Raw genomic sequence first — 13,765 nt, forward strand, 5'->3', positions numbered from 1 at the left:
CCCGGTACGGCACGGCACGCACGGCTCGGTACGGCACGGCCCGGCCCGGTACGGCCCGGCACGGTTCGGTACGGCACGGCCCGGCACGGCCCGGCACGGCACGGCCCAGCACGGCCCGGTACGGCACGGCACGGCATGGCACGGCACAGCCCGGCATGGCACGGCACAGCATGGCACGGCACGGCACGGCACGGCCCGGCACGGCTCCGCACCGAGCCGCTCCCGGCAGCCACGCAAAACCCGCAACCGATCGGTGGAGGAGGATGGGAGCGGCACCGCGGGAGGAAAACAACTCCAGAAGGGGGAAACGAGAGTGTAGTCAAAGTGGCAACAGTTTATTTATTAGCCAAAAATATATACTTTCTTGTACAATTTGGTTCACACATATGTACATTTTTACGGTATGTACAAAAACATACAACAACAACAACCAAAACCAAAAAAAAAAAAAAAAAGGGGGGGGGGGGAACACCTAATTCTCACTGGACTTCCAAAAAAATCTCGCATCTCAGCTAACCCAGGTGATAGTACAGAAGCGGGTATTTTTTTCCTTTTGAGTTTGAATATACGGACATGCTTACAAGTTGTAACTATACAGAGATTTTTTACAATCATTACAACAACGATAAAAAATTAACTATGATGATGAGAGCGCCGATAGAACCATAGCGGCGTCAAGTTGGTTCTGGGGCCTGGAAAAAAATGACACAGAAAAAAAATTTAATAGGATTTCTAGTGAGCTTGGGCTGGCACAATATTTGTAACTGCAGGTAGCTCTGCTTTTGTTGTTGTTGTTAATATTTTAATAGATTTATAAATAGAAAAAGTTTTCAGAATTACTTATTGTAAATGTATTTAGCTACGAAAACACGGCGGGCCTGATCCCTGTGGTTTCAATCAATCAAAAGGGTAATTGGTTTCTCATTGAAATTGAGTGACTGCTACACCAAATTTGGGGCGGCAAGGCTCAGCCTTTTCAGCTTTCATACTCTAGGCGTGGGTTTTTTTGGTTTGTTTTTTTTTTGTTTGTTTGTTTGTTTTGTTTTGTTTTGCTTTGCTTTCAATATCATTAATATTATTGGGTTTTTAATTTATATTTTATTTTATTATTTTCTGCTGTCTCGGTGCCTCTCCCCCCGGCAAAGCGACAGCGGCGGGTGGTGATCCGCTCTGCGGGGGGCTCAGGGATGTGCTCCCGGGCCAGGGGCGACCCGCGCCCGGGCTCCGCAGCCGCGCAGCCCCAAGGCCCCCGAGCGCAAATCGGCCTGCCCGCGGGAATCGCTCCCGGGGGCCACAACGGAGAACAGCAAAGAAAATATATAAACAGAATAACCCACCACGCGCGCAGAGGAAGAACAAGAAACAGCCCTGGAAAGGGAACCTAAAGAAGCGGAGAAAATAAGCTAACCATTTACAACTGCCTCCATACATCCCGAGGAGACGGAGGGGGCCATCTCTTACCGCCTCTGCACTGGCTGGAAAGCTGTCTTTAGTAACTTTTTCTCTACTTCCAAGGCACTAGATCGATCTAAAAAGAGAAGGGGGGGAGAAAAAAAGCGTTCCTTTATAGCCCCTGTTTTATTCCTCCCATCCCTGAATTAAGCCTCGAGATTTAAGCTCTTTTCTCAGCGAGCTGCAAATACGACACAACGACTGCTCCGCTCGCAGAGGTGACCGTCAGAGAAAACACACTGACCCCGCAGCGAGCCTGACCTGGCGGCCGGGTCCTTCCCGCAAAAGCGACAACAACAGCAACAAAAATTATCTCCGTTGGAGGAAGGTCATTCTGGGGAATCGAGACTACCCCGGCCGGGAGACCACCGCCACCGCCCCCGGGGCCCCCGCGGCCGCCCGCCCGCCGCCACCTGCGCCCCGACGGCTGCTCCGCGCCGAGCCGGACCGCGCCGGGCCGGGGGCACCGTCAGAACCGCGCCCCCGCCGCGGCCGCTCGCACACGGCCCCGGGGCCTCCCGCGCTGCTCCGCTCCGCTCCGCACCGCCGAGCCCCCCGAGGCGGCTGCGGGCCCGGCCCGTCCCCGCCGCGTCCCTCAGCGGTCACCTGCTCCGACGGGCTCCGCGCTCTGCGCCTGGTCCGCGGGCCGCGGGAAGGCGGCGGCGGGGGGGGCGGCGGAGGCGGCCCCCAGCCCCAGCAGGTGGGGAGTGTTCAGTAAGGCCAGCGGGTGCGGGGGGTGGTGGTGGTGGTGGTGGTGGGCCGGGAATGCGCGGTTGGTCCAGTTGGGGAACTTGCCCAGGGGGCAGGAGGAGACGAGTCTGTGGGGCGGCGGGGTGGGCAGCGGCAGCGGCTGGGGGGCGGCCGCCGGCGGAGAGCCGCCGCCAGGAGACTTGCGGGGGTTGTCCGGGCTGGTGGCGGTCTCGGCCAGCGACCAGATCTTGGGTTTCGGCAAGGCGCCGGCCAAAGCGCCGTCCGTCGGGGAGGAGGCGGCGGAGGAAGAGGCAGAGGAGGGGGGCGAGAGGTGGGGCGGCGGCGGCGGGAGCGGCGGCTTGAGGGGCTCCGGGCCGCCGGGTGCGGCCGTGGCGGGCAGCTCGCACTTATGGTGGTGGTGGTGATGGTGGTGGTGGTGCAGGTGGTGGTGGCGGAGGTGGTGCGGTTCCCCCTCGGAGGCCTTGTCGTAGCGCTCCTCGGAGCCGGGCAGGTCCTCAAAGCCCTCGGATCCCTCCGAGTCCGTTTTGGAGTCAGAGTGCAGGAGGTCGGCATCCTGTAGATCGTCCTCGAGCTCGTCCTTGTTGCTTTCGATATTCTCTGTGTCGATGTTCTCGAGGTCGATCTCCTCCTCGTCCTCCCTCTTGTCCTCTTCCCCCTCGTGGTCGCTCCCGTAGGAGTTGCCCTCCTCGTCCGTCCTGCTGCGGGGGGCCCAGGTCATTTTGTTCTCCTTCTTGAGCCGCCGCCGGGCGTTGGCGAACCAAGTGGAGACCTGGGTGAGGGTCATTTTGGTGATGATGGCCAGCATGATCTTCTCGCCCTTGGTGGGGTAGGGGTTTTTCCGGTGCTCGTTGAGCCAGGCCTTGAGGGTGCTGGTGCTTTCCCGAGTGGCGTTCTTGGGCCGCGACGGGTCCCCGAACTGGTACTGCCCGTAGGGGTAGAAGGCAGGGTGGTGGGGGGGGAAGGCGGCGTGCTGCACCCCCGGGCTCTCCTTCAGCTCGTACTGGGCGCCCTGCAGCGAGAGGGAAGGGGCGGCCCGGCTGAGATGGCGCGCCGGGCCCGGGTCCGCTCCGTCCCGCTGCCGCTACCGGGAGCGGAGCCCGTCGGCACCGGCGCGGCGGCCGGGCCGCGCTGCGCTGCCTGCCCCGCCGCGGAGCGCCCCGGCGCCGGTCCCGGCCGCTGCGGCCCCGGCAGCCCGGGCCCCGCCGGTGCCCGTGGGTGCCTCGGCGGCAGGACCGGCGGCAGGACCGGCTCCCCCCTTGCGTGTGCGCGGCGGGGCCGGCGGCTGCTGGGGCCGGTCCCCGAGACCGTCAAACCCCCGGGCGGAGCGGGGGGACGCTGCGGGGCCGCCGTTCCAGCCCTGCCCCTCTCCGGCGGCTCTCCCGGGCAGGGTGGCGAGAGCACCCGTCTCTCCCTTGACAGCCCTCCCGGCGTCTCCCCCGGCTCCCCCCGGGCAAATCCCCAGCGCGAACCGAGCGCCCCGGGGAGCGAGCGGCGAGCCCCGGGGGCCTCTTACCAGCTGGGGGAAGATGGGCAGCTCCGCGGCGTAGGGCAGGAAGGCTCCGTAGCCCTGGGCGGCGGCGGCAGCGGCGTAGGGCGCGCCGTACATGGAGGAGAGCACGTTGGAGAGGGTCCCGGACGGGGCCAGCTCGGCGCCGCCGCGGGAGCCGCCGCTCCCCGGACGCTCCGCCGGGTAAAGCGGCCTGATGTACTGGTAGCCCAGCTGGGGGAAAGACATGGTGGGGGAGCGGGGCAGGGGAGGGGGGAGGAGGAAGAGGAGGGGGGGGAGACGAGAGGAAGAAGGGAGAGAAAGGGTAGAAAGTAGCAGGGCCGGGAGCGGAGGAGGGAGCCGGGTCGCTCGCCCTCGCCGGCCGCCCGCACTTTCAGCGCCTCCCGCAAACTCCGGCAGACATGGGGGGGAGCCGGGGGTGCGCGGAGGCCGCGGGCTCCCTCCTGTCCTCGGCCGCCGCGGTAAACGATCCGATCGCTTCTTTCTTCTCTCACTTTTCCTATTGATCTGAGTGGACCCAGGTCAGGTCCTAACAGATTGCCTGAGATTATTGGGACTCTGGGCTCTGATTGACATTTCTAGTCTCTCACAAGCCCCTCCTATTTCTTTTAAGTCTCTCTCTCCCTCTGCCTCCCTCTCTCTCTCATGCCCAGAGCTCGCTCTCGCCGGGTTTGTCACTAGCTGCTTCCCCCCCCCCCCCTTTTTTTTTTTTCTAAATCTGTTTACTGACGTCGCGATCTTTTATTTGAGTTGCTTTCAAATCTCGTTTTAGCGATCGCCAATCAGTTGTGTGTTTTACAAAGGTTTAACCCTGCCTCATGGTATTCTAATTATATAGAGATAGATTTAGATATAATTTCTTTCGTAGTCCCCCCTCGCTCCCCCCCCCCCCCCCCCCCAGCGCGTAGGAAGCCGGGGTGTCATTTATGAACAGTACAAAAAAGGGACAGGGAAAAGTTGGGACATTTAAAAATAAAGGCTCACACCAACACCATCCCTCAATTCCCCCTTTTCAGGTTTTTAGATTTACAATCTTTCTTTGCCCAGATTAATTTTTATTTTTTTATTAAGATATTCCCTTCTTCCCTTCCCCCGCTCCGGCCCTTGCGAGGGTTACGTCTTCTAATACAGATTTAAAAGTTTATTGCATTTTTTAAAATTAGCATTTCCAGAACTACCTTGCAATTTTTCCTAATGTACTGGATCTTTAAGGAGTTCTCTACATTTTGCTTGGGCTAACAGTGCGCAGATACAGTGGAAAAGCTAAGTTAATTTTCCTCCTAATAAGGGACTTCAAAGAGTTGTAGGTCACAATTTTACATCAAAGGCAGAAAAGAAGGCAAATTAAAATCTTAACAAAGGAGAGACGGGAGCAGCCCTCTGGGCCATTAGTAAATAAGTGGTGTGAAAAAAGGGACAATGACAGGCACTGGAATTAAACTCATTAACACCTTTTTGTCTTGGTGCGAAATCTCTAATTAGGAAATTTATGATCATTTTGCTTATTCCCTCTGTTCTGAATCACTACAAGGCTAAGAAGGAAGTACCTGGTACGTGAAACATTTGCAAAGGGAGCAGTGGCACGGGTTTGTAAGGAGCTATTGGGAAGGAGTCAAGATACGGTTTAATTACAGAATAGAGTTTGGAGGTTTTTTTATGATCCGCACACTTTAAATTACGGTTTGTATTTTGTTATTGATGTTGTTGTTGCTGCGCTCTCCCCCCTCCCCCCCCCCCCTTTTCCTTGTCTGAAACCAGCGTGAGTTGCAATTTAGCCTTTTAAGAGTAGTTAAAATACGGTTCAATCACGGCACGTCTTTGGCAAGCGCCGGTGTGCCCTGCTCCGCTGCTGCAGACAGAGGAAGAGCCTGGGCTGGAACCTAAAAAGTTCACATAGCCTGTGGGGAGAGGAGACCCGAACTTGCCAGCGTTATCTGCTTTTTAAAATACTCATTATTTAAACAAACCAAAAAGTTTGGAACATCTTTTGAGGAGTTGTGGCTGAATGCGAGCCATTTAACCGCATTCCCCTCTCTTTCTAAATACTCTCTGGATTTATTGCCTTTAAAATATGATTTAGGTACAATATAACCACTGTGCCCACAGTATGGATTTTTATAACTACATTTCTTTAAAAATGAAATTCATGTCAGATTATGCAGTTAAAGGAATCGACCTTGATAGCTTGCTATAATAAAACTGTATCAGCTTGTAATAAATGCGGATTATAGCAAAGCAAGCTCCAGAATTAAAATTCCCTGAATCAATATATGAAAATCTGTAGGAAACATCTCTAATCGTATTAAGTTCATCTTTATAGCATTTCCTATCTGCTAATCTAGTGCAAAAACAACTCTGGGTTGGAGGAATTTATTTTCTTCTATTCAACATTGGTGCATTTGATAGTACAAAGCAAGGGAGATAGAAATATTACAGTCAGCTATAGGTTTATTTCTTTTTTACTCAAAAGGAAAACAAGCAGCGAACGCCAGGTCCTGATGTGCTTTAAACTTTTCTGTAGAGACAGCGCCTGCTGGGGCGACGTGATATCAAGGGGATCGAGGGAGAGTTTGGGTGCAGACCACAACTTTTAAAAATATCTACTTCGGAGAAAAAAGGGACGGATAAAACTGTAGCCTTTTGATGCGGTCGTGCTCGCCACTCTGGTGTCAAAGTCGGGCTGTGCCCCCCACGCGCGGGCACGCGTGTCCCACAAAACTGGACCCGTCTTTTTATGGCTGCACGTCTGGCGTGGAGTATCAAAGCTGGCGGGATTATTTTCTGATTTTTAATCAGCAGCGCAAATCAATATGAGTTGGTCCCCGTGGGAGCCGCCGGCAGTGGCGGGCGGTGCTGCTGTGGGGACGGCCGGGGGTGTCCCCGGAGCCGGGAGGGGGCTACCGCGGCTAAGTGGCGGTGGGCAGCCGAGAGGGAGACGCGGGAGGAGAGAAATTTATGGGTGAAATGGACCCAGGTCAGGGTGAGGGTAAGGGATGGTTTATTAATGAGAAAGAAACTGAGAGGCAGCATAGCTGTACCGAGTGGACAGGAGGAGACATCTGTAGGGATGCCGTTCTTGGCTGAGAGGGAGGGAAAAGAAAGCGGAGAAGATAGCAAACGGTGGGGAAGGGCAAGAGGAAAGGAGACGTCTTCCCGGGCTGCGGGAGCGGTGCCCACGGCGAGGAGCCCCGCACGCCTCTGGCAGCGGGAGGGCCGGTGCGGGACGGGATGAGCGCGGGGCTGGAGGCGGCTGGAGCCGGGCGAGGAGAGGAGCGCGGCAGGGCAAGGCGAGCGGGAGGCGGCGACGGGAGCCGAGCAGGGAACGGAGAGAAGCGCGTTCCCCACGGATGAGGAGGGGAAGAGCGAAGCCGAGCGGGAGTCGCTTTGCCTGGCTGGAGCCGAAGGGAGATGAGAAGGAGAGGCTGGAGCCGGCCCGTCCTGCAGGGCGACGAGGGGAGCGGCGGCGCGGGGCCCGACGGCCGCCGCCCCCGGGGAGCCGCGGCGGCGGAGCGCTCCTCGGCCGGCCAGACACGTGTCTCCTGGCCAGGACCTGTCAGAGCGGGGAGAGCGGGTCCTGATTTATCACCCGAAACACACACACACACACACACACACACACACACCCGTCCGCCCTCCCCCCGGCCTCGCCTCCCGCCTCTGCCGGCGGCTCACAGCGTCGCCGAGCTAAAACCAAACCTCCCTCCGGCGGCCGCGGGGCGTCCGCGATCCCACAGCCGGCTCTGGGGCTGCGGAACCGGGCACCCTCCGTGGGCAGCATCGCACCCGCACCGATGTCCCCGGGACCCTCCTCTCGGTTCTAGTCGCTCACGCCCCGCCGCGCTGCTCTCGGCCGGGTCACGGGGGACCGGGGGACGGAGATGGCCCTGAGATGGCCCTGGCCCCCGGGTGTCTCTCTGCCGCAGTGCCCGTCTGAGGAGCCGATGGCTGCTTGTTGGAAGTTGCGGGGGAGCTGTAGGGAGGGCTGAGGGTTCAGGCTGACTCTCGCGGGGTGCCGGGGTGCGGGCAGGGCGGGAGCTGCGCCGTGCCGCAGCACACGAGGGACGGGGCGCAGCCACCGGGGAAAGGGGGGTAAACAAACAAGTGGGATTAGGAGAAAGGCCGCAGTAAAACAAGAGTTAAAAAATAGAGGGAAAGATCAAAGCGCTGGGTAAAAGACTCTTCAAATTACACGTTTGAAGCTTTTCCATAATTCCAAGGCGACAGATAGATAACAAGCTGCACATTCCTTATCACATATGGAATCAATCTGAAAGGAGTCTCTTGATCAGAATCTGTTAATTGCAGTGACATATGATTTGGAAAGAAAACACAATTAATGACCCTTCATGTTAAGACTTTGGGACGAGGCCACTGACAATCCGCACTCTGCAGCCAACGTCAACTCAACTATTATTGGTAGTAGTCGTACTACTCGTAGTAAAGTATTAAAGGGAGACATTCTCCGAGCTGCGGTGACTGTTTTGTCTCTGTTCCCGTTGCATGTTTCTTAGAAGGGGGAGGAGAAGAGAAAGGGACACGGGTGTGTGCGTGCCTTTGCTTCAAGGTTTGGGGAGCTAAAATGATTTAGTACCTTGTCTGTAAATCTAATGACCTAAGGTGAGAAAAAATACTTCATCTTTTATTATTACCACTTGTGGTGAGCGTTACCAGGAAACAGCAGAACCCTTTTGAAATGGTAAATATATGTATCCATTTAAAACCCATTATTGCTGAGATTTTCCCAAAGAGAAATAAGGCAAATCTGCCCAATCTCATTTTCTAGCGCCCTCTGTCCACAGCTCCCCTCGTCTCGGCCGCCCCTTCCCAGGCGCAGGGTCCGTCGAGCCTCGGCGGAGCCTTCCTGGGTGCTCTGGGTCCTGTGGGTGCGGGGAGGGCCCGCAGCAAGAGTGGGTGCTCCGCGGCTGTTAATGGGCCACGCGTTCTGTAATGTTGGGAGAGGAGGTAGGAACATTTTCAGAAGCTTTACTCTGTCATTAAAAGGTATTGGCTTTGTTTTAGAAGGGGGAGGGAGCGGTTCATTTGAAGGTTAGAAAGCATACACTTTAATAGGATCGAAGTGAAATTAGTTAATAAGAAAATGCTGGCCAGAAGGTCTCCGGGCTTTTAAGTGCTCTCCAGGCCATTTAGGGAAATTGAATAAGAACAGACTCCGTTACCTGCAGCCCCAACTATTATCTCCAGTTCTGCACAGAGGCGAGAAGGGAAAAATAGCGCCTGAGAGACCTGAAGTCCCATACACCTCCTGCCAACCTATTTCCTCGAGAAATAATGCCCCCTTTCTGCTCGCAGGCGTGTTCTCCTCCTGCTTCTTCCGTTTTTAAGCAGCTCAGGCTTCAGTGTGTACCACAAGGGGGTAAGCAAAGGTAAGGGGCTATCAGCAGATGCCGAAGGCTGCTGGGGCAGCTCTGAGCACAGCCTGGTTACCACCAGGGCAAAGCTGGCCTCTTGGTGGTTTTTTTACACCTTCCATTTCTCTGACTTTCCCCCCCACACCCCCCACCATTGTGGTGCTTTGTTGATTTGCGTTCGAACCATTGCCAGTAGGTCAGTATATTGTGTTACTCAACTTCCGATCTGCTCCCTTTCTCCCTGCCTTTAAACTCTATAGTTTTTAGAGGTGTTAATAAAACCTTTCCTTTGGTAAATCGTTCATTAGAAACCCCACCGAAACCTGGAAAGACTTCAGAAAATAAAAAAAAAAACAGCGTTCAGGAATGATAGTTTGGGAAAAGGCTTTTGTCCAAAAACTGCATAATTGCCGTGAATCTTAGGAAACATTAATCTTTATAGGAATTTGTGATTCATATCTGTGGTTTGACCGTTTAGGTGATTTACAATCTGTTAGTGCAATTCACTAATTTTATGCCAATATATTTTATGCGCCCCGTTAGATTTTCCGTCGCCTCTCGGAACGATGGCCGGTGTCAGGGTGGCTCTGTGAGTCCGGCGGGGCCGGTCCCGGCGCTGCGCGGGAGCGGAGGAGTGGGCGCAAAGTGCGCATAGCTACGGGAAACTTCCCCTCCACGTTTTCCTCGCTTGCAGCCCCGGCTCTTATCGTTCGGGCCGGACCGTCCCCACCTTTCTCCGCGGAGAGGATGTCCGCGGCTTCGGAACCGGCTCCGGAACCGGCTCCGGCTGGAGGGCTACAGCCTTTTTTAAACCGGTGCTGAGGATGTCCTGGGTTTCTAGAGCTTTACCAGCGGGTTTTTAAATCCAGATTATTGCTCCCTGCTGGTCCGTTCCGTAGCACGCCCTCGGGGGAGCCTCCGGCACTGTCGGCGGGGCGCCGGTCCCGCCCGGCACTGCGGGGGCTCACCCCTCCCCAGCCCTGACCGCCCCGGCCGCCGCCGCGGGAGGAGATCTCTCAGGTTTTCCCGGAGGAGCCCCCTTCCCTCGTCCCCAGCCCACCGGGAGGTGTCTCTCCCCGGGCTGGGGCCGGTGCATCCGGTGTAGAGCGGGGAAAGGGGCGGCCGGAGGTGCCGTGCGTGGAAAATGCAGCTCAAAGACACCTCCGGAGGCTTTCCGTGTGACAGCGAAATGGGACATTCCTCGCGTGGGGTGTTCCAGCGCTCTCCGGCCGCCGCATGGGAGAGCCGGGCATGGGGATGGCTCCGTGTGATTTGTAACTCGGTTTATTAGCTGGAGGGGAAAACACAAGCAAAGAAAAAGAGCAGCAGCTGCGCTGAAGATAACACTGCGTGGAGTCTAATCTTGTGACACAATCATTAATTACTATTGTATTAATTACTATTTTTCCAAAACAGTCCCTTCCCGGAAGAGCTTACAGCCCACATCTGCTGTGTAATGATACTCTGGGTAGAGAAACGATTCCCCCATTAAGTCCCAGGTAGCGTTTACAAATGGCAACACCTACAGTATCAAAGCCTGTCATCTTGCAGCCTGAGATTTTCTGTCCCATCGGCCTGGCTAGGATGATTTTGATGCCGATAAAATACATTTAAATATTAAAGTCTTTATTCGCGTACATATTCCATCCAAACTTTCAGATCGCGGTGGCGTAAGTGCTTTATTCGCTCTTCATCCCACGGATGCTGCCTTATATCAGTAACAAACAAGCATTGATTTTATGGTAAAGTCACTTTGGGATGGGAATGAGTAACTCCAGGCAGTGCTATCACTGTATTACATGGAAATGGCCCAGGTAACAAGATGAACATTGATTCAGCATTATGTTTGATCAATAATGAAATAAGTAACTTCAGGGCCAAATTAAAATGCAAGCTGGCTTAACGCTGCCAGTTTCTGGGCTAAGTGACAAGGCTAATTCAGCAGGGAAATGGCAATATTTGCATTAGAGGCTGCATCTGTTGTTTGGTGGAAGAGGCTGGATCTGCAATAACGCCGGATGGAACTGCAAGGAGCAGGTTTGGGGAGAGCCCATCCGGTGCCAGGCCGGTGCTGGGCCTCTATGTCCGGGCCCTACCGGGGCAGCACCATTTCCCTCGGTGTACCTTCGACTCCTGGCCACGACACTGGGAAAAAAAAAAAAAAAAAAAAAAAAAAAAGGACAAGAAACCCCCTAAACACTTCAGGGCGGTTACCAACACACCAGCACGCTAGGGTTGGCGGATATCCAGGTGGTGTTAGAATTTAGCGAAGGAAATAAGCTGTTGTAGCCTCCCGGGTGGGAGGGAGCTGTGCTCTGCTGCCCCGGGCCCGGGGAGGCTCCGTGGAGTGTCCTGGAGGTGAGCAAGCGAGGGGAAGTGACTGAGGCGATGGGCAGGAGCATGTCCAGAGTTCCCTGCACCGGCGGCCTGCGGGCACCGGGAGCGGGACACGGGGCGAGTCACCGGGGACTAAAACTCGGTTGGGGTGGAAAGTCTGTCAGGTTTAACCCCCAAACCGGAGCTGGGGCCGTGGCAGAGCGAAGCCTGCGGATATTCCCGGGCAGCTCCGCCATTCCATACCCAGGAGATTTGTACCACCGGCGGAGCAGTGAGCACCGGGGTGAGGGGGGAAGGGAGCTCGAGGCAACTGGGAGGGCAGGTGTGTGCGACGGGGAGAGTGTGGACAGGTATGGAAAGACAGGACAGGCAGCTGGCGTGCGACATAAATTGGGGACACCTGGTACTGGGATATTTTTCTAAGTTGCAATTTTTAGATAATTTTTAGACATTTCCTCCGATGTAGGGAAAAAAAAAAAATAAAAGGAAGGGCTCTTTCCGGAGAAAAGGAGAGCTCTATCTCAGTACAGCCCTACCAAGATGAGAGTGCCAGGACCGTGTGTGCAGGACCTTGAGGAAGTTTCCTCAAGGCAGAAAGACTGCTCCCGTCACCGAGGAGAGAACCAAGCCTGGCAGGAGCGGGGGACACCTCAATACAGCCCCGACCGTGGGTATTTTTCCACCCGCCTGGCACTGGCGCTTCCACCGGCTCAGCCAAGAGAGCTGAGCCCTAAATCGGGCCCAGAGTGGCGAGGTGCGGCTGGAAATGGGTGATGAAGGGGGTGAGGGACGGTCCGGGGCGAGCGCGGCAGCGCTGGGGGAGAGAGCCGCTCTCCACCCTCCCCAGCCGGCGCTGTCAGCACCCGGGCCGGGCAGGGGCTGGGGGAGGTTCAGGGTGCGCGGCACCGCGGGCGCTCCCCTTTCCCCGGCGGAGGGGCCGAGCCCCGCCGGGGGTGGCGGTGCAGGCCCGGAGGGGGTGCAGGGTGGATTTGGGCCGGGCGGAGCGGGAGCCCGGCGCAGCCCCGCTCCGCCCGTGCGAGTGGTGGGATCCGCCGATGTGCAGCGCCGCCGGGACAGCCCCAGACTGTCAGACAGGGAGGGAGGGAGGAAGGGAGGGAGCTGCCGCAGCCCCGCCACACACCGGGATCCTTCGGGAAGTGCGGGGCGGGCTGGGCCGGAGCGCGGCTCCAGGCTCCTCACCACAGCCACGCGTGCCCCAGCCGGTGGGACGTGGGGAGGAAAAAAAGGGGAGCCGCTTCTGGCGTTATTGCTCTTTCCTCTCCTTTAAGGAGGTCAAACGCGATCGTTCAGAGCTATTGATTGCTCCTCGGGCTTGTAGTGATTTGTTAAAAGTAAGTAAGGGCGAGCAGGAGGTGCAGGAACCGCTCCGGGAGAAGCCGTGGAGGGAAAGAGAGGGCGCAGCGGGGCGAGAAGGGAATGGAGATGGGAATGGGGATGGGAGCGGGGTTGGGGATGGACTGGGGCGGGGCAGAGCGGAGCGGGGCGGGCCTGGGGCTGCGGAGAGGCGGCGAGTCCCCAGCGGCCGGGCCGGGCCGCCGGGCGGACTCCTGCGGTGCCGCGCATCCCGCGCACCGAGCGGGGCCGCGCATCCCGCGCACCGAGCGGGGCCGCGCATCCCGCGCACCGAGCGGGGCCGCGCATCCCGCGCACCGAGCGGGCCCGCGCATCCCGCGCACCGAGCGGGCCCGCGCATCCCGCGCACCGAGCAGGCCCGCGCATCCCACGCAGCGAGCGGGCCCGCGCATCCCGCGCAGCGAGCGGGGCCGCGCATCCCGCGCACCGAGCGGGGCCGCGCATCCCGCGCACCGAGCGGGCCGGCGCATCCCGCGGCTCCAGAGCGCCCCGGGTACTCCCCTGTTCTCCGGTCATTAAACGAAACCCTCCATGTGACCTGTGCTGTGTTCGCCTCCCCTCCCTGCAGCTCCGAGTAGGCTGCTAGATCCTAGAGAAAAACGTGGGAATAGGGAAAAGGATGGAAATTGTCACATAGTTAACTTTAAAGGCCGAATGCGTTTATGTTGAAGAGTAAACACAAAACCATCTACTAAAGTCAGATATGCCTTCTATTTCAGAGCTAATGGAATGAGTCATCGACAGTGGATTATTTAAAGCACCATGTGAGTCTATAATCATGTATATATACAAGTTATTATATATTGGAAATCTGTCTCCTCCACTCCCTAGTCTCTTATAATCCTCTGACCAGGAACCAGGCAGTCCCCATGTGGAAATTTAGAAAAGAAAAATCAGTAATGCTCTTAGCATCAAACAATAAATCCTGAAGTTATTTGCCACCACATTTAATTAAATATTTTGAAAAGAAAACCCTTGTGATTGATTTGCCTTCTATATTGATCCAATATTGATC

At 56.6% G+C, this 13,765-nt stretch overlaps 2 protein-coding genes, 1 long non-coding RNA gene and 1 pseudogene across 9 annotated transcripts in view; 2 read left to right on the forward strand and 2 right to left on the reverse strand.

Moving 5' to 3' along the window:
* Nucleotides 1–8: 8 nt before the first annotated feature.
* IRX3 (iroquois homeobox 3) lies at nucleotides 9–4,179 on the reverse strand. Its single transcript, XM_031505834.3, has 4 exons — nucleotides 3,677–4,179; nucleotides 2,059–3,172; nucleotides 1,462–1,528; nucleotides 9–692 (listed from the first exon to the last, which is right to left on the reverse strand). The coding sequence occupies exons 1-4, from the start codon at nucleotides 3,896–3,898 to the stop codon at nucleotides 638–640; spliced, it is 1,458 nt and encodes a 485-aa protein (XP_031361694.3). The 5' UTR covers nucleotides 3,899–4,179; the 3' UTR covers nucleotides 9–637.
* A 1,237-nt stretch (nucleotides 4,180–5,416) lies between these two features.
* On the reverse strand, nucleotides 5,417–7,338 carry LOC146766423 (uncharacterized; the record flags this gene model as incomplete). Its single annotated transcript, XM_085589350.1, has 2 exons — nucleotides 5,417–6,475; nucleotides 6,649–7,338. Coding segments are annotated over 2 exons (990 nt in total), but the record flags the coding sequence as incomplete, so codon positions are not given.
* A 678-nt stretch (nucleotides 7,339–8,016) lies between these two features.
* On the forward strand, nucleotides 8,017–11,227 carry LOC146766424 (uncharacterized; annotated as a pseudogene).
* Nucleotides 11,228–11,404: 177 nt separating this feature from the next.
* LOC146766425 (uncharacterized) overlaps nucleotides 11,405–13,765 on the forward strand; it is a 202,243-nt gene continuing 199,882 nt past the window's right edge. For 2 of the 7 annotated variants that reach the window (XR_014957749.1, XR_014957753.1), the window contains exons 1-2: nucleotides 11,405–12,130; nucleotides 13,470–13,514. This is a non-coding gene — a long non-coding RNA (uncharacterized LOC146766425). Of the gene's footprint in view, nucleotides 12,131–12,440; nucleotides 12,729–13,469 lie in introns of those variants that run through there. The other 5 variants (XR_014957750.1, XR_014957751.1, XR_014957747.1 and 2 more) reach the window with 3 other exon arrangements.

This window comes from Lonchura striata, chromosome 11 (genome assembly GCF_050655825.1).
Source record: "Lonchura striata isolate lonStrDom1 chromosome 11, ASM5065582v1, whole genome shotgun sequence".
Lineage (NCBI taxonomy): Eukaryota > Metazoa > Chordata > Aves > Passeriformes > Estrildidae > Lonchura > Lonchura striata.